The sequence below is a fragment of the Dipodomys ordii genome, unplaced genomic scaffold (genome assembly GCF_000151885.1).
Source record: "Dipodomys ordii isolate 6190 unplaced genomic scaffold, Dord_2.0 Scaffold70, whole genome shotgun sequence".
Classification (NCBI taxonomy): Eukaryota; Metazoa; Chordata; class Mammalia; order Rodentia; family Heteromyidae; genus Dipodomys; species Dipodomys ordii.
Genome location: NW_012267286.1, coordinates 9,772,028 through 9,799,695, shown reverse-complemented (window position 1 = coordinate 9,799,695; position 27,668 = coordinate 9,772,028). Strand labels below are relative to the sequence as shown.

Below are 27,668 nucleotides of genomic sequence, written 5' to 3'. Positions count from 1 at the left end.
CGGAAGTGGTGCTGTGGCTCAAGTGGTAGAGCGCTAGCCTTGAGCTGAAGAGCTGAGGGACAGCGCCCAGGCCCAGAGTTCAGGCCCCACGACCGGACTTTCTCCCTTCCCCCCCCAAAAAAGTAAAATATTTGGCAAAATGCACAAATGTGAGCATAAATGTGTCAACAAAATTAAAAAGTGTTTATGAGAATATGATTGCTTATTGTAGTAATGGATGGTTGACAACGGTTAACTAAAAACATATCTGTTAAATGTAGGCAGAAGAGTTATTGGACTGAATGAAGGGAGTACTATTGAGATTTTATTTCTTAAATATGAATACATCTGTGAATCCTTGAATGAAGTAAGCAGACCTCTGCCATACATCCTATTCTCTCTGGCTGCTCCTTTTTCTAGAACATTCTTACTTATAATACTCATTGGGTAATGTCTTCATTTCCTTCAAGCTTCTGTACAGTTGCCCATTTCTCAGTGACTTCTATTTTGGCCTGTTTATTAATATTTGTTATCTGCCCTTCCAGAACGGCCAGAGCCCCTCAATTTGCTTCTTACTTTCTTATACTTTGTTTTTTTCTCAGGCCACAGTATAAAAGATCAAGGCCTTTCTGGTTGGTTTGCTCACTGATGTATTTCAGGCATCTAGCCTAGTCTTACACATAAGAGGTGCAGAAACACTTAAAATGATGAATGTGAGCAGACAAATGAAAGAAGCAGACCCATAGGTGGTTAAGTAATGTCCAAGATTTTACAGTCATTAACTACTGGAATCATGTGGCTTTTTTTTTTCAGCTAAAAATGGTATGTGTATATAAAATAATCATAGCGTCTCATGTTATTTCCTCTTTATGGAAAATAAATGAAGGTGCAGAGATAAGTACAAAAATTATATAAGCATACATCATTTGGATATATGAAAGTTTGAAGTTTTGTTCTAGATAAATACTAAGTTCAAGTGAAGTGCCTATGAGCGTGTAAATGTGAAAGTTTTAGACCCAAATTGTGTATATATGAAATTGTTTTCCAATAACAGTGAAGACCTACTAAAGTGATCAGAGTCTCAGAGTCATCTAAAGTTGTTTCCAGCTATTGAACTGGAAAAAAACATGGTAAAATTAAAATGCACATGGAAAATGGTTTCATTTTCTAATTCTTATGTGTAGATTAGGGGCCTTTTTGGAAAGGCCCTTAATTTTGGAATGTATTTGAAGCTTTTTACAAAACTCAAAATGAAAGACTCTAAAAGAAAGGCTCTTCTGAAGTGAAACAACTCATATGTGATAAAAACATTGGACAACGGAAATGAGTTTAGGGAAGAGGAACAGATAAAGTTGGAAGAATGGTGGAAGGGATGACTCTGATCAGAAAGTTCTGAGCATTTAGATGGATACATTAAGTTGTAACCCCCTGGGGTACAACATTCAGCTAATCAAAACAATTCTTATGCTATATTTCATTTTATTTACTTCTTTTAAAAATTATGATTAAGTAGTTTTACAAAGAGATTCCAGTTTCATTAATCAGGTTCTGAGTGCTGTGCTGTTACCTTATCTCTCTCCCCACAAACCCTTATAGAGTTATTATAGATAATTGAAGTTTCAGTAACTTCTTTTTTGATAGAAATACAAAATTTCTTCTGGGTAGGAGAAATTATTTTGCTCTGTGAAGTGCTTAAAAAGATCACACAATTGTCATCATCTTCCAAAGGACAAGAGCTTCTGGAAGCATCTAGCTTGAGCAATGGTAATTGTACAAATACTGTGAGCAGTCTCACCGTGCTGCAGGGACCAGCACAGACAGGCTATGAATGCTAAGCTGGAAAGGAAATCATTTATTAAGTCCTGAGACTCAAAGCTTTTGAGATTATTGGGAAAGATGGAAGTGTGGGATAGATATTAAGTCCTGAGACCCAAGGCTTTTGAGATTATTAGACAAGATGGAAGTGTGGCTATGTAGAAAGATTGATTGATGTTGCACATTCTTTGTGGCCAAAAGACACATCCTGGTATCTCAGGCAATGGGAATTATTTTCCGTGGCAGCAACTGTGGACAGGGGTACCTACTTTCCTTAGTTTAGGAAGTTGAAGAAGGGGAAGTGGAAACAAGGGATAGAACTCTTACAAGGTAGAGTGTTTCGTTTTTAGTAAGGACAGGATTGAAATGCATCTCGTACGTTGGTGAATGCCCTCTCCTCATGTATCGAAGGGAAACTATCCTTTGACTTTTGTATCTTGTACAGGTTAGAATGAAATGCCTACAGCTATTAGTATCTATCACATTTAGTTAGAGTTGGATGGATGAGTTTGAGGTTGAGGTCATAAAGAAAAGAACCAGTCTAGGAAATTAAATAAGTAGTACAACAACAACAACAAAATCTTCAGTGAACATGTATTATTTGTCAAAGTCTGCATGAATGTGTCACATGAAACTTCTTGTTTTGGTTAGAATTTCCTCAGGGCATGTGACTTGAAGAAGCAACCAATAGACTATATCCTGCCCCTGCTCTGAACTTGTACTCTCGATTAGGGTTCTCTTAAATCAAAATTATGAGCCACATTTTTTTACCCACTATTTCATGGGTTATTACAGCTTAGCTTTTGGTGTTTCAGCTTCAAAGACGATTCTTAATAACTTTGGTCCCAAGTGAAAAAACAACTTCGCAATACCTGTAGAAACATGGCAAAGTGGTCCAGAAGATAAATTTTTTGACCAAACAAATGGAAAAACAGGGAAAATGTCTGCTCCTGCATGCTGAGCTCACAATCTACTTTTTTTATTTGAGAAGAAAGAGAAATAATTGAAGAAGGAATTGTTAAACAGCAAAAGAGAAGCTTAACTTGGAGACCCAGAAAATGTTCAGCCTCTCCCCATCACACATCAGAGAGGATACTCTTGAGAAAACACTAGGCTGATGGCCCAAACCACCATTTGATTTAAAAACAAAAAAAGAACCTGCCGAACCTGGTAGCTCATGCCTATAATCCTAGTTGCTCAAGAGTCTGAGATCTGAGGATCGACAGCTTAAAGCCAGCCCAGGCAGGAAAGTCCAGCGAGACTCTTGTTTCCAATTAATCACCAGAAAACTGGAAGTGGCACTGTGGCTCAAGTGGTAGAGCATTCGCCTTGAGCTAAAGAGCTGAGGGACAGCGCAGAGGGCCAGAGTCAAAGCCGCTATGAACAATATATATGTATGGATCTACCTAAGTATCTGAGCAGAAGGCAGAAATAGAGATAGGGCTGACCAGTAGAAAAATGTTCTGGGAGTTTCATACTAGAATGAGTAAAGAATTTGGGACTATTTAGATAAAATACATGCATCTTGCTGATGAGATATACATGAATTTAGGAGGACCAATACAAGGCAGAATACTATAGATATTGGGTCCTTATGTTGAAATTTAAATCTTTGGGGGACAGAAAAAGGTTATCAGGGAGGGCATTAAGTTAATATGAATGGCAACTTTATCAAAAGAAGAGATTAATGCACAGCCTCCTTGAGAAGACATGAGGTGAGGTTATCTTTAACCCCTGGAAGAAACTAACCCTGTTGACAGGTGAATCTCAGACATACAGCTTTCAAAACGGTGATAAATAACTTTCCGTTGCTTAAGGCATCTGATCTCAGCTATTTTATAATGGCAACTGAGTGAACGATTCAAATATAATGTTTGACTTGCTGAGGAGACTATATTTTATGGCTACCTTCTAGCAAAGTAGAAAGCAAAGTACTGCACAGGGTCTCAGTCAAAATGAATATGGACAGAAGGAGTTAGATTGCTTGTAGACTTGTTTTCATCAATGTAAGTGGTTAGACCAAAGTCTGTTCCTCTCACTTGAGCTTCTTTTAGGTTACATAGGGTCTACACTGTTTTCAATGCTCATCTCTTACAGAAAGCCTGCTTGCTAAGTAAGAAGATAGACTCATCTTAGTTTTACTAACAACTCAAAAACACCAATTGCAGCTGTCACTTTGAACTTAGCTTGCAGAATGGTCCTCTTGATAAGAGCAAAGGATTTCTGAGATATCACTTGCCTATTCCCCTCTGAAGGAGCAATGCTGATAGAATTTGTTGGTTTTTAGAAAATAGTATCTACAGTTTAAAGCAATAAAAGGCATTGATATAGTCACTGGTACTTCCAGGATTCAAATAGTCTAGACCAATGTTTAGAAGTCAGATAGTACTAGAATGGAAAGCATAAGCAAAAGAACAGAGCTTGGTAAGAAGGCCCCTAGAATATAATGAGGAAAATAAAATGGAAGTTTTAGAGGAAATATTTCCAATGCTGTAGAACATTTTTCAAAGTTTCAGTAAGATAAGAATTTAGTTTCTAGCCATATAAGAGATGGTTTAGAAAATAGCAGCTTTGTTAGAGCTGCGGAAAAAGAAATTCAAATTGAAAGGACTAGAGTCACTGAGATGTGGAGGAATATAAACATATAAATGACTTTCTAAGATTATCTTTACGTGATTGTGTAAAGTTGTACGAATCAGAGTGTCTGTTTATGAGTGCAATGCATCTTGATCAATGTTACCTCCTCCATTGTGCTCCATCATCTCTCCCAATCACACCCATCCCCTTTCACATTTGTGCTTGGAATATTACGACTGTATTCACTCATTATTTCTCTATTTATCTGCCCACTTTCCCCATGACCTCCTCTGCAATATATTGAATAGGTTGCATAGTATTTAATAAATGATTTTGACTGTTTAGTTTGGCAGTGATGGAAGAATATAGACTGGAAGCAATATAGAGGAAGATGAAAAACATTCCTGTAAGGTTGAATGCCAAAGGAAATAGTCTTTGGATCTTCAGCTATGATGGAAGGCTTCCAAGAGAATTTGGGAGGCAGCTTTTTGTCTCAACACACATGAGGTGAAAATGTGGGTTATGCTTAGGAAACCTAAACTAATTTCAATTAATGTCTTTTAGTTTCTTAATCGTCAGTGCTCTAGAGGTCTAGAAAAGTCAATGACCCATAGGAAATGCTCCAGAAATGTGGGCTAAATTAATTAATAAAGTCTGATTCAACACCACTAGTTAAGAAATGGATTTGATTAGAACATTGTCTAGTGTTTTGGTGGATTTCTTCACTGTCTTCTTGAAGATCAAATGATCTCATGATACGGTTTATCATGCCCAATTTAAGTGATCTGGTTGTTTTTGTTCTGCTTCAGGAAGTAGAGCTCAGTCTGGTTTTTGCACTTTTGTCTTATTTCTGGAAGATGGGTTTCCTAAGGTTTGCTTCAATTTTTTTCCCCCAGCTCTGTTCAGGTTCTGTTCCCTCTGTCCTATAAAGTTAAGCAGAGGGAATTTTCAAGGGCTAGCTATCTGCAAACATTATGCAGGGAGAATCCTCCTAGCCTGTCCAGCCACACATCCCCAGGGAAAGGCAGGAAATCCTGGTGGGCTTAATAATAGCATAGCTGACTGCAATGGTCTCAGAAACAATGATGCTGGTGAGACAAACCTTGGGGATATTGGAGATGGCATTGAGTCTATGATTTTCATTGCAACTTAAAGACTAACAAGCCTCACTAATAAGACAGCATATTTTGTATAAAAATAGTTACCAGAACATTAGTTATAAGAAAAATAGCAAATGTTCTAAAAGAAAATCTGTCCTTGATATGTATCTAGCTTTACTGAAATATTGGTGGTAAGTGAAACTTACTGAACAAAATATTGAGTAATAAAAAAGCAATACATGTTTTTCCCCCCTGATCCTGGGGCTTGAACTCAGGGTCCATGAGCCTCTTTGTGCTCAAGGTTACTGTTGTACCACCTGAGTTACAGCTCCACTTTTGGCTTTTTGGTGGTTAATTGAAGGTAAGAGTCACACAGACTTTCCTGTTCAGGTTGGCTTCAAACTGTGATCCTCAGATCTTAGCCTCCTGAGTACTAGTATTCCAAGCGTGAACCACCAGCACCAGGGTAATAAATGTTTTTAAAAGTAAAAAAAAATAAACAGGGACTCTATACTCATTATAATACAGAGAACATAAAATTAAAACAAAACACAAACATCAGCATCTTCTCTTTTGTTTAAGATAAATTGTGATATTCATCTGAGAAAAAGAAGCCCCAAATGACTTGTCTGTGTTTCTACTCTCTTGGTTCGTTATTTTCACAGAGGTAGGGCAATATCCTCTGCTTTGGAAATTCTAGAAATACATTTTAAGATATCACATTCACTCCTTCCCACACTGTTTCAGGAAAACTGGAGATGTTACAGAGGATAAAATATCACAGATTCCTGTGGATGAGAAATGTCAGAAATTAGATGATTTGTAGTAGAGGAAATGTCTACATAAAAATATTGTGTATACTAAGTTACAAGTGACCTTTTTATACAAGCTTGGTGATCACTACATAACAGAGAAGATTCAGCCAAAAAAAGGTAACAGGAGATAACATAAAGGTGTTCCCAATATTTTAAAAAATTGGGGGGTTCTGATTCCCAATAATGGCAGAACACTGGAAATCTGTTAGGAAGAGGAGAGCAATGAGGATTGAGATATAGAATTGCCATTCATTGTGTTTCAGGTGATCTCTAAGTAGAGGTTAATTTGATTCCTCATTGGCTCACAGCATTGGATTTAGATGTCTCTGTTCCATCTCTTTCCCAATGAAAGAGATTGGTTTGGTTCTGAACTATTTTAGGAATGCCATCAAAAATCTACCGCTAGAAAATGCCATGGTGATGAGACTTGGCTTCTGTTCAGAGGCAAGTAAGTGAAACATTGTTTTCTTGTTCTCCGTGAAATCTTCATTTAAAAATGAGAACATGTTTTGTTTTCAAGGTTGGATTTACTGTGGCATATTAAGTCATGCTCATCACTCACCAGTTTTCAGTTTCTGGTGAGATACTGTTTATATAAAGGGACTTATTTCATATTTGATTTCCTGCCTTATAATCACTATGAGTAGCATTGGAAGAATGTTATTTATCCCAATTATTATTCAAGCTTTCGTTATGCAACTACAATTCTATAGGTGGCTTTGGGTGATTTTAGGGTTCTTTTGTTGTTTGCAGATTTTCTATGTGGGGTTTGTATGTTTTCCTTTAGAAGGGTATCAGTGGAAATCATTTCTCTTGTCTGGGCTTAGATAAGGACAGCACACGGCTTTAGAAATTCTTATTTCAGAGATTTGTATAAGGCTGCCACTTCTTGTTGGAGAATGGGGGAATAATGAGGCAGAAGTAATCTGAGGATAATACCTGAGAATTGAAAGGCACAAAGTAATCACAATGTATTATCCCATTGAATCTAAAGAATTCTAAATAAAAACAGATTAAATACAGGTTTGGGAGGTGTATGAATGATTTGTCAGAGCCCCAGACATGGAAATATCACAGATAAAGCAGCTAGATGTACAGAGAATTAAGCCTCTTTTGGAGCCTAATATCTAAATGTTGTAGAGGGATATCTGTCTAAAATCTTGCCTGACTAGAAATACAAATAAATACTAACAAGGGTAAAAGGACAGAAATCAGATAATTGTCATCCTGTAGATACATCATTATGTGGAACATAACGGACAACAAAGGTGATTTTTATATCTATTATTCCCATTCAATTTGAAGGAGAGTAAAACTGAGACTATGAAAGATACTTTGTTGGCTGAGCAAGCTAATGAAGCTAGGTAGGAATATGCAAGTTTCAGTTTTTGAATTTTGACAGTACTGTTGTCATTTTAATTATAAGAGCAGTAGCAAAGTAAGCCCTAAATCATATCATGACCTATAACGGACATTGATCATGGTACATATGGCAAGTGGTACCCATGGCAAGTCCTGTACATATAAATGTTTGATTTATATAGCTGCCCTTTTGGTGAGGATGGATGGTTGAACCTGCTCTTTCTGACCAGTTGCCTCCAGTTATATAGTATCAATCCTATACAGAATCTGTCAGCCAAAGGAACACTAGGAGGAGAAGGTCTCAGCTTCCCATGTTCTTAATTTGTTAGGAAGGATTTAGAAAATAGATTTATAGTTGATATTACCAGATGAAGGCCTGGGTAGAATGGGAGCCTTGCATAAGTATTTTCTAGGCTACCAAATATGCCATGAAAAATTTCAATACTCAAGTCTAGCAGCATACCCCCTTGACATTCATTGTTCTTTTAGCTTTTTCTCTTTATAAAATTACCTAACTTGCCCAGGGAATGTGGTGACAAATATAGTCTTGGGAAGGGTCCACATAGTATTCTCCTACAAAATAAAGCAGCAGTATACTTCTGTAGATTTGTTACTGCTTTTCAGTATGGTTTAATATTCAAGGAATTTGGAATTTTATAAAGATGAATGAGCACATGGCATAAACTGCTGATTTGTTTTACTGGGACATGGTGTCAAGAATCAACACTTCTTGCAGGGCTAAGAAACATGTTACTTAATGACAAATGCAGTGAAATCGGAGATACATTCCAAATCAGTTTAATCCTTTCAACAGTAAGAGTCTTTCTGTGTGTATCAAAACTAAGGCAGGGAAGCGGCTTTGGAATTTGAGAGTAACTTATCCCAGAATTGTCTCCCTTTAAATAATTTTGACCCTGGGCAAATCATAGCACATAATTGTACATTATTTCTTGAATAAGATGTGAAGCCAATTCACATAAGCTTTATTCATCTATTCATATTTTCAGAACTATGCTAAGCACTGAGTCAGTAAAGAACATGACTTGGTTTGGTATTCTACAATAAATTCAAGAACTAATTCATAATAACATACTCTACCTTTCTTTGGAATATTGTCAATCCTTATTTTGAATCTAGGCAATTTTATCCTACCTTATTTTTTATATCTGTTTACTGTACTGTAATAGTGTCTAGAATATATTTTACAATATATTTTAATTGTGAGTGATTATTAAATGATAAGTCACTATTGATAAGCACGAATATGTCTAGTAGTCACAAACAGCTTACTTAATGTGAAATGTACAAAATGATATATAATTAATGTATAAATTAAAAAATTACTCAAGGAAAGGTAAAATAAGAGGACACAGATAATGTTTAGAGATGATTACATAGTTTTCAGAGACAGAACAGAAAATAATGTTTGTGAGGACTTACTTGGTCAAAAAGAGCATGGAAAACATTGAATCAAATTCTTTTTTTTTTTTTTTTTGGTTGGTCGTAGGGCTTGAACTCTGGGCTTTGGCGCTATCCCTCAGCTCTTCAGCTCAAGGTGAGCGCTCTACCGTTTGAGCCACAGTGCCACTTCCAGTTTTCTAGTGGTTTATTGGAGATAAGAGTCTCACAGACTTTCCTTGCCTGGGCTGACTTTGAACCATGGTCCTCAGATCTCAGTAGCTGAGTAGCTCAGATCTGAGTAGCTAAGATTACAGGTGTGAGCCACCAGCGCCCGGCCATTGAATCAAATTCTGATTTAAATCTTGCCGTCTTGAAAAGGTACTCTGAAACCTGGATAAAAGTTCATAAAGAAAAAAGAAAACAGTGCAATGAAGAGCAAGAACAAATCTACTTGTAGATAAAAGGTACAGAAAGGTAGTGATAAAAGGAAGCATAAAATATAAAATCTTAACAGTTGTCACAATTATTAATGGGTCATCAAATGAGATAAAAATGTATCATTAGTTACATGGACAACAACATTAGAGAATTAATCTTATAGAAGGAATTTGTTTTCTTAAAAAATATTGGGGTGACTCATGCCTGTAATCTTAGCTACCCAGGAAGCCAATATCTGAGGAATATGGTTCCAAGTCAGCTTGGGCAGAAAAGTCTGTAAGACTTTTACCTCCAATTAACCCACCAAAAAAGCTGGAAGCAGAACTGTGGCTCAAGGGGTAGAACTCTAACCTTAAGCACAAAAGCTCAGGATAGCATCCAAGCCTTGAGTTCAAGCCCCAGGATCAGCACAAAAGCCCAAACCAAACCCAAGTCCCTGGTGCATGGCTTGTTTTCTTTATCCCCTAAGAATATTTTTTTAAGTCTTTTAAAAAGCATTAGCGTTGTGATACGATCTCCGCACTCTTTGACCTTCTATCTTCTTTCTCTAACATTCACAATAAATCATGCTAACCTTTTAAAGGAAGTAGAAAGTCAGTAGATAACTTCCTTGACCTTAGTGCTAAGATTATGTTCAAAATCAGACTCTTCCACTTGCCTGACAATAGTTTTAATCAATTTCAAACCTCTAAGCCTTGGTTACATCAGCAACTGGCTAAGCATAATGTTTTCTTGCAATGATAATAAAGCTTCTAAATCATATCATGTATGTGACGAGTAGCATGTAGACATATAGCTTAATTATCATTAAAGGTAATTAACTAAACATGGAAGCACTGACTATCTGAAAGACAATAACTCATGTTTTATAGTCCTAATTACAAAATACAGTAACAGAGTTCCATGGGACAGCTTATTTACTGACTTTAAGTGAGAAGATTTCTACTGTTGGTTGAATCATTTAAAAAATAGAAAATGTCTTGAGCTCACTCTCTTAGGGTTTAATTCTTCTGTAATTTATTTGTACTTGCTCTGCTTTGGATGACAGATTTCTCCAATTCAATTAGTGCTTTTCCAAATAAACAGAGCCTTTCAAAATAGAAGCTGGAGAAAATATATAAATATGAGTCAGTACCAATCAGTCCATCACCATGCTGAATAAACAGCCTTAAATACAACTCCTGCTGGCTAAAGGTCAGAAGCTAAAAGACTACACACTGTTATTAATACAAGCCATATAATTATGAAGCAAAATTAAATCAGGACAGATGAAGGCAGGTGGTAACAACCTTCTTACTTTTTGAGTGTCCCCACATAGCTTCAAGAACTGCTAGTTATTAGCTCCTCTTTTTCAAAGGATATTTTATAACCTGTCATAAACTAATAACCTCTAGGAATAAGAAACAACGTTCTCAATAAATTTTTGTTTTTGCAGTCATGAAAACAAAATCCGTTCCCTAAATTAGAACTAAAAAACAAAAGTAATAAAATAAGTATAAACAGAGGCCAACAGTTTTGGTAAAATGATTTTTTTTACTGTATTCCTGACCTGGTTTTCAGCCTGGAAATGTGGAGAAACATGAGTGGTGAGCAGCAGGGTTGGTGTTCAAGATTTCCAGTGGGTTGTGATAATTATGCCATGAAATCAGCCTAGTAGAATGTTTTCAGGAAAAGTTTCTAGTCAGAGTAACAGAGTACAGATATAAACCTGATTACAGGCTTTACCATCAGTTATCATCATCAGCCTCAGCTGGACCATTGCTCCAGCTTTGGATGGCCCATTTTGCCCAGATTCTCCTTCGCTAAGTTCATCTTCATTTGCAAACCTGAACCCCCTCACATGAGCTCTCTTTTCTATCAACAGTGTCTACATTTTCTTATCAGTTGAATCTTTGAGACAGAATTTCCCATTTTCCATATGTAAGAGGTCACCCAAAGAGGCTGGAAAGGTGGTTCAGTGGTAGAGCGTTTGCCTTGCATACATGAGACCCTGGGTTTGATTCCTCAGCACCATGTAAACAGAAAAAGCCAGAAGTGGCACTGTGGCTCAAGTGGTAGAGCACTAGCCTTGGGCTGAAGAGCTGAGGGACAGCGCCCAGACCCACAACCGACAAAAAAAAAAAAGTCACCAAAAGAGTTTGGCGATTATTTATAAAGTCCCTCACTTTGATTCTTTCTCCTCTTGCTTTCATATTTAATGCCTGTTTCTATCAACATGATCTTATTAATAAATACAAATCTTTTTTGTCAAAACCAGAGTTAATTTTATTTGAAAAAGTTTTATAAAAAATCCACAAGTCTTCTGTGTGTGTGTGTGTGTGTGTGTGTGTGTGTGTGTGTGTGTGTTGAACTATTGAAAATTATGGCGATTGTTTCAGATTTCATGTGTTGAGATTTGTTTTCCAAATGAATGCTGGTGGCTCATGCCTATAATCTTAGGCAGACCACAGTCTGAGACGTGGAGGATTGCAGTTGGAAGCCAGCCTGGGCAAGAAAGTGTGTGAGATCCCTTATCTCTGAGTAACCAGCAAAATGTCAGAAGGAGAAGTATGGCTCAAGTGGTAGAGTCCCAGCCTTGAGTGATAAAGCTAAGGGACAGTGTCCTGATCTTGAGTTTCAGTACCTACCTATACACACACAACACACAACACACACACACACACACACACACACACAACACACACACACACACACACACACACACACACACAAGATTTATTTTCTAGATAGAAATCCCCGGTGCCTAGAACATAAATACCAACGGATAATCCACAGACAAACTTCCAGGGATTGTAAAGGATTCTATGTGTGTGTGTGTGTGTGTGTGTGCACATGGTGCATTTGTGTTTACTTTAAATATATTTTATCCTTTCTCAGTTTTAAATAAATTCATAAACATTTCCTCTTCTCAAGCATCATTGCTTAAGGGAAGCATGCAGAAGGTTTTCTAGATTTTTCAAAATGATTTCCATCTGCTGTCAGCTCGAAGAACAGAGAGGATATTTAGAGCAAGTGGTATTGGCAATGAGGACCTTGGAGTGGGTGCAGTAGGCAGGCTCTCCCAATTAGAGATTGTAGCATGGATGGGGTGGATATGTGATTTGTGGTAAACTTCCTTGTTTCAACTAGAAACAATGGCAATGTTACTCAAACCATCCCAAGTTTCAGGTGTTTCCTGACTTTATTTTGTTTTATATCTCTTCCATGGAGGAAAGAAAAACCACTTAAAGATAATTTAAAAAGAAAATCGAAATACATACACATTAAAAATAAAAAATTTAAAGAAACTGCTGCATAATTTTTCATACTTTTTTTCCTGTTGGGTTAATGTAGTTACATAGTTTGGAAGAGACATAAGGCAACTATGTTGTTATGGTATTCCTGGTTCATCAGCCAACATAGAAACTAATGATAAAATATCTGGATGAAAACTACTTGGGAAATAACCACAAGTTTCTACATAAAAATGTCATTATTGGGGCTGGGGGTTTAGCCCAGCGGAAGGGCTCCCACCTGGCGCGCACAAGGCCCTGGGTTTGGTTCTCAGCCCTGGTTAAAAAAAAATGTCATTATCTGTTTTATTTTAGGGGGAAGTATTTCTTTTTCTTTTTTTTCTCAGTCGTGGGGCCTGAACTCTAAGCCTGGGCACTGTCCCTCAAGGCAAGCACTCTACCACTGAGCTATCTTCCTAGCCCCTTTGGGGGAAGTATTTCTATGAGCATCACAATTCAAAGTTAGCTTAGATAGAAAGGTCTGTGAGACTCTTCTGTCCAATTAACTACCAAAAAGCCAGAGGTTGAGCTGTGGCTCAAGTGGTAGAACACTAGTCTTGAGCACAAAAGCTCAGGGACAGCACCCAGCCCCTGAGTTCAAGCCCCAGGACTAGCAAAGAAAAATAAAAAAGAATAGAAGAAAGAAGAAAGGAAGGAAGGAAGGAAGAGAAAAAGAAAAGAAAGTAAAATATATGTTTGAAAGATGATCATATGGTTTTATGATTAGCAATACTAGTATATACTCCTACATTTCTCAGAATCTTAGGACAATGATTTAGTAGATAAAGCATGGAAGAAATTATGTCTAGTACCCAAATCAATAATAAGGATAACTATCATGACAAGATTGTGTCTGGCTACTGGAGGCAGATGTGCAGGAAAAGTAGAAATGTGTTGTAGGAGTATAAGAACAGGAGGGAGGCATAAACCCAGGTAGTCATAGCTGGGCTCTGTCTGAGCTTGAACGTCTATAAGAAGTATTATCATTGGAAGAATAAGCCATCTGGATAATGTCAAGTTGTATTTAATCACAAAAATGATTCATGAAGAACAGAGAGGAGTTAGCAAGGAAAGTGTTGGACTATTCACTCAGCATTTCAGACACTTGTCAATTACTCCCAGCTCTTACTATTGCAGAAAATGTCCAGTGAAAAACATTTACACACCTTGTGAGTCTGCTATAGCTGGGAAGCTAAAGGAGATAAATGTTAAGCTTCACAATATCATAAAGTATGGTGGAGAAATGTGCTATCACCATCCTCATTCAGCCACTTTCAATGGGTTCTGCTAAATCTGAGAGAGAGATTTAAAAAATGAATAAAAATTTGTCTTCTGTTCTTGCAGTTTCTATGGTTACCATGAGCAACTATATACATTGGAATTTGCCATTCGTATTTTTAATTACATTTAATGCATAGAAAAATCTTGGGGACCTTGGAAAGTAATATTAATCTTAGTATAACTTATCTTGATGGTAAGTCTTGATAATATCTACAACCAGCCTAAAAGGAGAAAAGTGAGATATGTGTGGCCAAACATGAGATTTGAAATTCCCCATATTGAAAATGGTACAAAATGGCAGGAGACAAAGGAATTATCAACATGGTTCAATTGCCTGACATGTCAAAAGTATGGTGTTAGGTTTAAAATTGGAATTTTGGTGTACTGTTTACAGTTATTTCTTTTTTTCTTTCATTTTTGAGGCATTATCCCCTGTTGTCACTGTATTTGATTTCTGTATCCTTAGTCTTGTATATAAGTTTATCTGATTTAGGGAAGGGTAGGGGAATCACAGAAGTGCTGAGCAAAGAACAAAGGGTGAACCAATGCAACAGTGATGCAGGACAGTATGTTGGAAATGAACTTTACAATTTGAGGAGGAGGGGAGTCGGGAGGAAGGAAGGGGAGAGAAAACGAGGAAGGGGTAACACTGTTGGACAAGAAATGTACTCGTTTCCTTTCTTTATGCAACTGTATCCACTCTGTACATCACCTTTACAATAAACTAAATGGAATTTTGATTTCTAAATGTCCTACTTTATAATCTTCCAATAATGATAATTTTCAACAAATAGGATCCAAGAAAGATGGAGGTGTATTTAAGATGCCAGAACTAGAACACAAACCTTTGACATTCAGAATCCTGCCTTTCTGTATTCTTCCATGGATCAAGGCACTAGAGTACAGTTTACTGTAATCATGGTGGTATGCTATTAGCTTTTTTAGGTCCTACTTCTGTCCTCTCACATCTGTCTGTGTCTGTAGACCTGATTATCATGACGATAGAGCTGGTATTCTTGCTGATCAAACTGGAAAACACCAGCAGCATTGAGGGCAGAGCTCTGTAGCATGGCCTTAGATTCCTTCCTCTAGGTGGAGCCCATCAGCCCATCTAGAATGTCTGCCTCCAATCAGCATTAATAAAACTTGCAAACTGTCCATTTTCCTTTACCCAATCCACAAGGGTATCATAATACTGGAAAACATTTTTCCTGGAGTCAATGGACTTTATGCATTTACGCAATGGGAACTGTTAACCTTTGGTTAACAAATTGAGTTTGCTCAAACTACTCATCATTTTCTTCTATTCTCTATTTCCCCACTTCTTTTTCTTTTCTTTTATATTTTATTTTATTGTAAAGATGCTGTACAGAGGGGTTACAGTTACATGAATACGGTAATGAGTACATTTCTTGTCAAACATTGTTACCAACTCCTTAGTTTTCTCCCACTATTCCTTCCCTCCCCCATTCCTCCCTACCCCAAGTAGTAAAGATCATTTCCAACATAGTGTCTTGTGAGTATCGTTGTTTTAATGGGTCATCCTTTGTCCATGTTTCAGCATTTTGTTATTCCCCTTCCCCTCATTAGATAAATGTATATACAAGATGCAGGGTAACAGAATCAAAGATAGTGATTGCCAGGAACAAACCAATGGGAAAAGAAAAATGAAATAAAATAAAAAGAAAGAACTAGATATACTACATTGGCAACAATGTCAACAACTGAAAAAAAGACCTGTCATTTCCATGTCTTGGAGTATATTTCAATTAGCATCTTTTTGAATGGTCATATATATATAGCTAATGAGCTATTATGATTCTCTTCCAGGACTATCCTAGACATATACTAATTATTTCATATTGATGATCCTGGTAATCATTATTACTAAAAGTATGAACTCTAAGTCCAATTTATATACTGTGTTTGTTAGTGTGACTTGTTATCGGGATGTCGTCTTTGGGCCAGTAGCATTTATATTCCAGATCAAGATGCCAGCAAGGAGCCCTCTACTTCACTCACATGTATATTTTGAGATATATGTTGTCATTGCCAAGAATCTTAAAATCATTTATAGGAATAAATTACCAAATTTTCTTACCTCTCAAATTGGAAAGAAAGAGGCAGTCTTTAGTTATGAAAATACTCTGTGGGAAAGATAGATTATAAATCTGTTTTCAAAGTAAGTAGGTTTAGTTTCTAGCCTTATCGATCTAGTTATAGTTAAGACCCCGAATCTAAAAGGCATTATAAACAACTCTGCTATTATACTTACGTTTTTTTCTCACTTGCAGATATTTAACAAAACACAATGTAGGCAACAAAGGGGGAAAAAACCCGATAGTATATTTAATTTCTTTACTGAAACATCTTAAATAAAAGATCTAAGGTGGCTCAGTGGTAGAGCACTTGCCTTGCATGCATGAGGCCCTGGGTTCGATTCCTCAGCACCACATAAACAAAAAGAAAAAAGCTGGAAGTGGCGCTGTGGCTCAAGTGGTAGAGCGCTAGCCTTGAGCTGAAGAGCTGAGGGATAGCGCCCAGGCCCAGAGTTCAGGCCCCACAACCGGACCCCCCCCCCAAAAAAAAGATCTGCTAGCCCATCTCCTCATTTCGTCCTCACATGGCATTTGGTTTTAGTCCAAGAGACTTTAAGCAAGAGATTCATAAAAAATTAAGTTATTAAGCCTATCTTTCTAGATTCTCCATCATTACCAGACTATAAATGTATTTTAAATCAGTTTGTGAGCTGAGCTCTATATAGTTAAAATCTGTAAAATTTCAAACTTTGTGGTATAATTCTAGTGTCTTGAAAAACAGTTTTTCTAAGCCTGATTAACTTTGGCTTTGAAAATAAGATATAGAATGTGCTTTGAAAGTGTAAAATACATTATATAAGAGTTTGTGTTTCTGACCTTTCTCTTTCTTTCATTAAAGATCAGTTCTATACCTGTGATTCAAACACAGAAATAATCCTTTGATGTTCCTCATAGCTCTTATTAAATTCTTCAGAGCCATCTAGCTTTAAATTTGATTTTGACATTCCATACTATAATCATAATGGAGGGTTTCTGGAGGTATTAATTTTTATTTCAAGACTAATAATCATTTTACCTAGTGCTGACTGCAGCCAATGATGTCATTCTCTTAAATGATTAATCCTACTCTATCAGAAAGTTTCATAGTAGCTAAATTATTAAATACTCACTCCTAAATGATGTAGAAAAGTAGTTCTTTAAAAAATACTCTTTAGCCTGGCGCCAGTGGCTCATGCCTGTCATCCTAGCTACTCAGGAGGCTGAGATCTGAGGATTGTGGTTCAAAACCAGTGTGGGCAAGAAAGTCTGCCAGACTCATCTCCAATTAACCATCAGAAAACCGGAAGTGTCACTGTGGCTCAAGTGGTAGAACACTAGCCTTAGAGCTGAAAAGCTGAGGGACAGCACCCAGGCCCAGAGTTCAAGCCCCATGACAAGAAGAATGAGAAGAAGGAGAAGAAGGAGAAGAAGGAGAAGAAGAAGAAGAAGGAGAAGAAGGAGAAGAAGAAGAAGGAAGAGGAAGAGGAAGAGGAAGAGGAGGAAGAAGAAGAATATTCTTTAAAAGAATTTAATCCATAAGTTTTGAAACTGAGCACAATTCAAATGCCTGTAGAACAAAGAGATGCTTGAAAGATTTCTTAGTGACTTGATATAAAAGGCTTTAAAGATAGGGTCTCACTATATAGCCCAGCTATCATTAAAGCTGCTATCTTGCTATCTTCCTGCTCTTGGCTCCCAAGTCCTGGGAATAAAGGTGTGTTTAAGAGTATCACATTAGATGAAATCTCATCAAGTTTCATTTAGTTTGTACATGCATATTTGGGAGTCAGCCAACCTTTGCCCATATTTTGTCATTAATGGGTTGATTCAAAGTTGGCTTACAGAGTTGTTTCTTTTGATAGTCAGGCTTCATTTGCACAATTATAGCCAATACTTCTATTTTTATCTCTCAAGCCTGATCTGAATGATCAAAGATAGGTCTGCTGGGAGACAGCCAAGTTGCTTTTGTATATGTGGTCATATAAAATTATGAAAACCCCATGATGGTTAGTAGTAAATATATTTGAAATCATACTTGAAAAGACTTAATTTTTAGATGTACACATTTATTATGTCAGCTAAAATGAAAATATATTTATAAGATCTTTTTTTTAAAGGGAAGGAATTAACAGAAAAGTTAGCTATATTTGAAATTTGGAGAAAACGGAATAGTAATGTCCATAACATACTGATGCCTATACTAAAAGTCACTGTGGCGAAAATCCAAGGACAAGATGACTTCTAACGAGACGTCTGCGACTTGGATGTCATTTTGCATTATTTTAGCACAGGATTCAGTTTGAGAGAGAAAGAAATGGATCACAACTCTAAAATATTCTTTTCTGAAATATTCTAGAAAAGTCAGGCAGCCAGTTTTAGTTATATATATATATATATATATATATATATATATATATATATACTTTGAAACAAACTCAAAAAGGAATATTTATGCTTTCTCTTCACCAGTTTGTGCATTGACATCATTAAAAAAATATTTACTCATGACTTATTCCCTTTAGAGTTCTAACTGAAGAAAAATGAAAGCATTCCAATTAAAAACTTATTTCTCAAAAAATTTATTTCTCCCTAAAAATATTGCATGTATGTGAAGAAAAGTAATTATAGTCCATGAAGTATAAGAAAGCTATTAGAGTGAGTGTTGAAATTACAAAGGAAAGAGAAACTTTATGTAAGATAAGGAATATATTAATCAAATCCTAGTTTTAAGCTTCACTTGTGGGTGTTAAAGGTACATATGGGGTATTCACACACATTATGGTTAGGGTTTTCTTTTTCTGGTTTTGAGATTTGAACCCAGGAACTTGCAGATGCTAAGCATGAACTCTGATTTTGAACTACATCTCTAGTCTAAAGAACGCTCTTTTAAAAACATTTTTGAATGAGATAAAATAACACTGATGGGGAAGATATCACCCTTATTTTTTGCTTTTAAGTACTACAGAGTATGATAAATCTTCAGGGAACCTGAATCCTGTCTAGCAGAGAAAAAATATAATAATTTTAACATGGAATCCATTTGCTATAGTATTTTTTTAAGAAGCAGAATAGTCATAATTAAGCAAATGTTTATAGTTAGTAATTTCAAAAATGTTGAGAGATCTTTTTTTTAATGGAAAGTCCATGGGTTTAGTAGTAGCTCTATATAAATAAGTTAACAATAATTGGGACAAATGACAATGACTGTTATACTTACTTATCCTCACAAAAACCTCTCCAGTACGTATTAGGCATGCTTCAATTGGAGATAAGGAGTTGGAACAAGATTCTTTTGGATTTCACCAAGTTATGGAAAATCTCATCCATGGAGTCAGATAATGACAATTGAGAAAATATCTTGGTGGAAAAAAATAATTCCAATAAAAGGTTACTACTCTTCAAATAAAGGGAGGAAGGTAGTGGAAGAATGCAGTCAAAAGCTCATTGTAATCTTTACAATAAAAATATATATTTAAAAGTTCATTGTATATACTATAAAATCAAGAACAGTGAGGGAAAGGGTGGGTGGGGAGGGATGGGTGAGAATGTTGAAGGGGGACACTGACCAAGATGGGCTATGTTCATAAACTGCTGTGTTTTGTGGCACTTCCTTTGTACAACTACTGAAGAATAATTTAAAAAGCAAATCAAGAGAGGTTATTACTGTCTAATCTGTAGAGATTTGTCTCTAAGTAGGCCTTTAGTGTCACTCAGTAACTAAATTCTCATCCATTCCTCAGATATGTGATGTATACAAGAGGAGGAAGATCACAGTAGGGTTGAGATGGGGAGGAAATTGTAGCCATGGATAGCAGAGATATCATTCTTGGGAGGAAAGATTACAGAGCATATCAGAGGCTGTCTACTTAATCAAGGTCAAAGACTAAACTAGAGTTACACAAATATAACCAGCTAGGATCTTATTGAAAGTATATTGTTTTGACAATTTCAAGTAGAGTTATTGAGATGAGTCCCCACTGGTGATTTCTTCAAAAGTCTCAGTGTAAGGAAATCCATTTTTTATGACATAGTCATTTTCTAACACTGCATTACAGAAGCATGACAATGAAAGCAAAAGAAAGAATAGAAAGAAAAAAACCATCAAAAGGCACATTAACAAAAAAAGTGTAGAATATCAAATCACTTGATATCAAAAGGCCACGATGCGTCTCCTCCCTGTCTGATATGGCACAATGTACTTGGGTGCTAGGTGGACTCTAGGGAACCATACCTTTCGTTTCGCTTTCAGCTGCTCATGGTACTTGTCACAGGTGTCCCCTGGGATCTCTCCTCCCCAGAGAGTAATTCCAACGATGGTGTAGGTGACACCCATGATGAGCAATGGGAAACAATACACCAGGATAATGACAATAATATGGTACCTACAGGGAAAAAGGGGAAATACAGGCTGAAGAATCCTTTGGAATGAAATACATGGGACTTGGAATTTGTTCAGAATAACAAAGTTGCTAATGATTGTTTTCATCTTATTTTAGTCTCTGCTTTACAAATCTATCAAAATATCATGCAATTGTCATCTCTAGTTGTATTTCAAATCTTGCCAATGGAGTTTTTTGGCCAATCTTTGTTGGGCTTACGAAAACCTGAAAATTGAGGTGAGATGCTCTTTTTTTTCAGTCTGTGTTCTCTTTGCTAAAAATGGAGGATGGGTATCTTTCTGCTAGTCAGTCCTCTGTGTAGTAATTGAACTAAACTACTACAATGCATCATCAAAGGAAAATAATAAGAGAGGTTGAACTAATCCACTGGCCTGTATTTTCTTCTGTGTGAAAGTATTGCATATATTCTTGTGATAAAAGGTGTTTGAAATGACTTGCTTTTCATCAAATTTTAAAAAAGCAAGTAGGTACTCTGAATTACACTCAGTACAAAATAGTTTTTGATTAAAAATCAGACAAAAATTTGCATGAACTTTTCCAAAGTCATGATGTATCTGATTGAATTTTAACTTCATAAATAATGGACACACCTATTAATCATAAAAATACATGCTTCAAGCTATCAAATTATACCATAGATCATCAAAATTAATAAAAATTCTAAGCATTTGGTTAAGGAGGACAGGGAGGACAAGCCATCATTTAACAGCCCAAACAGAGTTCTACAGTCTTCCATGTGTTTCTGGTGTCTTCAGAGAACTTAAATAACTTATATTCATTTAGTTTTGTAAGAGTTGTAAACTTAAAGGATGCTTATCCATTTTTAAACATTTTATTTAATTCAATGGAGAAGTAATTCATTCAATAAATAATTTAAGAATAGCACATCATGCTCCTAAGGGTTAATAATAATACAGTACAGCCCTCAGGGTACAGCTTGATTTTCCTTTAATAAGTGCCTCCTAATCATTTCATTTTTAAAAAATATGAACATAGTTGGATAAAATGACTGCTTTAAAGATAACCAATATATGAACCATCAGTTTTTAAGGGGTAAAATTGGCAATCATCATCTGAAAATGAGCAAATGAAGTGATCAAAATAAAAGATAATCAATTACATGATTACAGCTGTGTTTCCTTTTTGCTACAAAAAGGAAATATCAAATTCTATCAAGTAGCACTTGTAATTCCTTTCCAATCTAGGGTTCAGGTTTCTTCATGCTGAAATACATGAATGCAAACTGAATCAAACCAAAACAAGTTTCAAGGACCTCCCAAGACTTCCTAAAAGAGCAATTAACACTTTGAAGCATTGCTTCCTTCCAGCCTCTTCTCAATGGATAACAATCCTGCAGCCCTATGCCTTCACTTGTATGGCTTCCCCCAGGAAACTCTCGCGATACTTCATAGAGAAGTCATCACATCTCCCATTAAAAACTTGTGTTGCTTAACAAACTTAATGACCACATCACACTGTATTGTCTCTATTTTACACGTTCCCGTTACTAAATGAGACATTAGCCATGAGAGGAATGTGTATACTTTTTTTTCTTTAAAAAAAATTTTTTTATTGTGAAAATACCATACAGAGGAATTACAATTACATGGGTAAGGTAATGCATTTTTCTTTTCTTCTTCTTTTTTTCTTTTTTTTTCTTTTAATACTTTTTGTGTTCCTCACTTTTATTTCCCTAAGTGCTTGATAAACTGAATTGAAAAAGCATAACAGAGAATAAACTTACGTGAAATGTTGTTTGGGACCTTCTGGCCACTGCACATAGCAAAGGGTACGGCCCGGCATGACTTTAATTTTGGAATAAAGGCACTGCGGGAAAGCAAGTAGAAAGGCTAGAATCCAAATACTTCCAATGACAATCTTAGTGGCTGTAGCAGATAGTCTGGGTTTCAAGGGGTCAATAATGGCCATATACCTATATGGAAACAAACAAGAGGATCATGTTGGTTCTTTCATTATTGGAATTTAAAATGGAGTTTCAAAGCTATTGTAATAGACTTCTTCTCTCTTCTGGTAAACAAGTTGATAAACATTTTTTTCTTTCTTTCTAAAGAAGCAACAGAGGATGAGAAAAATCAGGCAGAACTATGTTCAGGCACTATTCTGACAGTAGTTTAATACTTTGAATGTTGATTTCGATATCTTAAAAATAGAAATAAGAACATGCACTGCTTAGGGGTGCCTAAAATCAAGGAAAAAACACAAGTGAAAGGTATTGATTATTTGGTGCTGTACTCAACAGGTTACCCGAATTGATAAACATCTGCTGAATTTCATCAAATAGACACGTTTAAAAGTAATACTGCTCCTTCCCTTCCTCCCTCCCTTGTTCCCTCTCTCTCTCTCTCCTTTCCCTCCCATTCTCCCCTTCCTTCCTTCCTTCCTTCCTTCCTTCCTTTCTTCCTTCCTGCCTTCCTGTCTTCCTTCCTGCCTGCCTTTCTTCCTCCCTCCTTACCTCCCTCCCTCTCTTCTTTTCCTTCTTTCTTTCTCCTTCTTCTTAGAGCTAGGGGTCCAATTGTCAAACACATTGGTCTACTTAGTGTGAACATTTCAAAAGTAACAGGTAACATTGCATTCTTTTATGCTTATAACTGATCCTATCATCTAAATATGGTTTGAAAGTACCAGTGGTTATCTATTATAGAGACTAAAATTCTCATAGACATCCATTGAAAGCTCCTGTTTTAGTAAGATTTCTTACTGATTTTTCCTTTCCATTTGACCACCTTCTTTTTACCATGTACCTTCTGCTGCTGTAACTGAAGGGGATTTTTATGTTGACTTTCATGTCTTTTGAAAAACTGACTACTGTGATACAACTGTTGTTTACCTTTTCTGCTTGGTAATTATTATTGATATGTGATGTCATCTATCATTTTATATTAATCTCTGTTTCTGTGTCCTCATATGCTTCTACACACTTCAAAGTTCTTAAAATGAACAGTGTAGCCTTTGGATGTTTCCTTGATTGTATTAAGAATGTAACCCAGATTTCTTGAAACATAGAGAGTTTTGCTCTTTTCCAGGTTGCTTCTTGCCACAATAGAAGATGTTCTAGTCTATAAATCCCAAATACAAAAAGTGGCCTGGCTACTCTGTGTGCAATATAAAGGTTGTTTACAGCTGCTATTCATGACTCATAAAAATTAAACTGTAGCATTGCATGCTAAAGGAATTTTCTTCTTTGACAAATCACTTGAGAGATATGTTACAATTTTCTAAGTTGTGTTTTCTAATTTTTTTAATTTTAATTAATCTAATTTTTACATTTGTTTTTCTAATTTTATATTTTTATTTTCCAAAGTGTGCTAAACACATTTAAGAATGAAATAATCAATTGATCATAAATGTTGCCTTAATGAATTTTAAAGTAAAGAAGCCATTATTAAAATAATCCCTTCCATACATATTTACATAAATGTGCACAAGTAATAAGAACTACAGAATATTATTTGGCAAAAAAACAAATACCTTGCTCATGAACTTAAATACTGGGATTTATTTTTAAAATGAAAGTTATACTCTTTAACAGAAATTATATTTACAACCAACTAGAATAGTTAAAATACTTGATTTTCATTGCAGATGCTTTGGATTTAAATTGAAAAGTACATTTGCTTAACCATGTTATATATATAAAATCAGCTGTTTGTGGGTTTTTTGGGGGGCAGTCATGGAATTTGAAATCAGGGCCTTCCACTTGTTAGACAGGTGCTCTACCTCTTGAGCCAATCCTCAGTCCTCAACTAATTGTTTTAAAATAATAATAATTTTTATTTTATTGTTAAGATGTTGTACAGAAGGGTTACAGTTACATGCATAAGGTAATGAGTACATTACTTGATCATTGTTACCCCTTCCCTCCCTTCCTTGTTGTTGTCCACTATCTATTCTCTCCTCCCCTTCCCACACTCCTATCACCCTTGTTGCCTGAAGTTGTAAATCAACTAATTTTTTTTAGCAATGGAAATCTAGGACATATTATTTGTTTTCCTTCCTTCCTTCCTTCCTTCCTTCCTTTCTTCCTTCCTTCCTTCCTTCCTTCCTCCCTTCCTTCCTCTCTTTTTCTCTCCTTCCCCCCTTGTTCAATGTCACCTCTTTCAACATTCTCACTGAACCCTTCAAACTTACCCCTTCCCTTACTTATCATAATATAGGTACTTATCATAATATAGGTACTGAACCAGGGGGCATGGCAGGGGAGAACCCCAGAGACAGAACCGGGGGTCTGGAGGGGGAGAACCCCAGAGACAAACTATTGTTTGAATGATATTTACTTATTTTCCATGACTATATTACATTTTTGGTCACATTGATGGATGAAATAGATGTAGATCCAGCCCCTATTGAACTTAGAATCCAATATGTAAAAATTGTCACAAAATAAAGTTACTACTCAAATGTTGCTTGAGGCAACTTTGTCTCCTGAATATTTGGCTTTAACCAAATGTTCTTTGCTGTAAGGGACTGTGTTTTTCATCAACTCCCATTGATTTTTAGCCTGAGTGGTAGTGTATTTCTTTTATACAGGATCTGTATAAAATGCTCTTCTCAGTCAAAATCCTGCATGCAAATTATATTGTCATGTGATTTCCAAAATAAACCCAGTCATATAAAGCATTTCTGACTTCAAAATTTTATTGGATTTAGAGGTTTAAGGGAAGAGAGAATCACTGCTATTCTTTGTTCCAATGATGCCAAACTTGACTATGCTCTCTTTGTAATGGTCACCTTATATTCTGGAATTTTCTTAGACTACCTATAACCACAGGTGACCTATCATTTATAACCTGCTGATAAGTTTAGTCCAGTCCCCAGTCTTCATTGACAGAAAGCCTGCTCTTTTGGTAATTACAATAAATTAAAAAATTCCCCTTGTGTTCTGGGATGATAGGAAGATATGTTACCAGTATTATTATTACCATCAAATAGGGAATTTGACCTAGTCTGGGGTGGAGATCTAAAGTATGACTTTCTCAAGAATGCAGTAGCAATTAGCCAGGCACTGGTGGCTCACACCTGTAATCCTAGCTACTCAGCAGGCTGAAATCTGAGGATCACGGTTCAAAATCAGCCCAGGCAGGAAAGCCCGTGAGACTCTTATCTCCAATAAAACACTCACAAAACCAGAAGTGGTGCTGTGGCTCAAGTAGTAGAGTGCTAGCCTTGAGCTGAGGAGCTGAGGGACAGCACCCAGGCCTAGAGTTCAAGTCCCACGACTGACGCCCCCCCCCAAAAAAAAGAATGCAACAGCAAGATCAGAAGGGGAGAAAACTAAAAAACGAAGATGGTGGATGGCTAGCACACACCCCTTTTCCTTTCTCCAAGAACCAGAAATAAAACCTCAGGTATATATCTGCAAGGAACAGTGGACAAGTCAATAAGCCAGAAAATAGACCCAGCAAAAGTTCAGATGGATAGTGGCTAAAGAAAATAAAATATATAAGATCTCGAAAAGAAAGAAGAACACATTGCTTGGACATCGCCCTGAATCACCTCTGGATGGGGAGAGAAGGTCTCCTTTCCTTTAGCAACCCAGCCTGGTTGGTTTTGTTGTTGATTTTTAATCCAGGGCCAAACATCTCCATAGAGGCCAGTAACCTGTCCTGGCCACAGACAGAAAGAGGCCTGCATCTGTGTCCCTCCACAGGGCAAAAGACCATTTTGACAGCAAAAAAATGAAAGTGTCACCGAGTCCAAACCATTGTGTAAGCCTAAATAAAACTGCCCAGGGGAGACTTTCAATTGAGCAACCTGATTTAGAGGCCCACACACCTACCCTGTTAGTTATATTTTCATGATAGATCATTAAATGTTGCTTTGAGCACAAATGATTCAGTTATAGAAGGATTTTTAAAAGCTGCATCTTTTCCATCATTTACTCATATAATAATATATGTGGATATTATTCTAGTGTCTATGACTCCAGAAGTAAATAGAATAGAGAGTAATAGTAGTAAAGTACTAAGAAAAATGGAAGCCAGTAAATGTGTGCATATGATAATGCAAAGCTTCTGTTTCAGTAATGATCAGTTCATATAAAAGCTGTTACATTGAGAAAGTGGAAAGTGAAAAGGAGTTGCTTACATTTTTGTCTAAGACTGCTTCTCTGTCCTCAAACCACACCTATAAATAGAAGATTACTTTAATTTAGTGGCTTTTGCCATCACTGGGATATAATTCTCCCAACTCTGTCTGAACTTATGAAAGGCAGATGATTCAGGTCATACAATCTAAGTTTAAAGAACAAGTATCTTCCAGTTCTATCATATTCATTTTATCACTGCAGAACATTAGGGAAGTCAGTCTGCTCTTCCTAGAGGACCAATTGGATTTTAGTTCCACTAATTATGTAACATCATTATCTTCACTTTTTACAGTTCAAAGTGTTGACGTCTCTGATGATGCATCATGATACATTAATATAGGAAAGTAAAATTCAGTTATCTTGAAGGTCTTAACATTTCCATGTTGCATTGCTTCTTTTGAAGCAAAACTGAATTCATTATTCTTCCATTTCAACATGGTTAAATGAATCTCTATCTTCTCCCAGAATAGCTGTATTTGTGACTTTGAGTAGATATCATTGCATAAAAACAATGGCTATTAGCCACAGTATACTTCAAGCCTTAGGATGGGAATATTTTGGCAGGTGGTAAATTTTTTTGAGGGGTGGTGGTGAACATAGCTGGCTTTTAGGAGTCAGAACCTCGAAGAAATGAGGTGCTAATTTTGGTGCTCATGAAGTGGGTAGAGAAGGCTTTCACAACAGATGTTCTCTTTTCTCAGGTTTTAAATCCAGTAAAAAAAGACATCTTAGTAACAACACCAGCAGGGAGTTACTGTATGTAGCAAAGTTGGGTGACAACAGGGTTTGAATCCTTCTAATTAGCTCTACATGCTTAAGAAGAGCAAGATAAACCCACGTGTGTGTGTGTGTGCGCGCGCGCGCGTGCATGTAGTGGGGTTTGGCCTCAGGAACTGGGCACTGTTCATAAGCTTTTTTTTTTTTAAACTCAGTGCTGGCACTCTTAAGCCATAGCTCTACTTTTGGCTTTTGGCTGGTTAATTAAACATAAGAATCCTGCAGAATCTCTCCTGCATGGGCTGGCTTCAAACCATGATCCCCAGA

At 36.4% G+C, this 27,668-nt stretch overlaps 1 protein-coding gene across 1 annotated transcript in view; it reads right to left on the bottom strand.

The window, feature by feature from the left end:
* Positions 1-27,668, bottom strand: part of Tacr3 (tachykinin receptor 3) — a 47,600-nt gene that overhangs the window by 5,196 nt on the left and 14,736 nt on the right. The window contains exons 2-3 of the mRNA XM_013023773.1: positions 22,263-22,451; positions 20,350-20,500 (exon numbers count right to left, since the gene is read on the bottom strand). Coding sequence (XP_012879227.1) covers positions 20,350-20,500; positions 22,263-22,451 — 340 coding nt within the window. The remainder of the gene's footprint in view (positions 1-20,349; positions 20,501-22,262; positions 22,452-27,668) is intronic.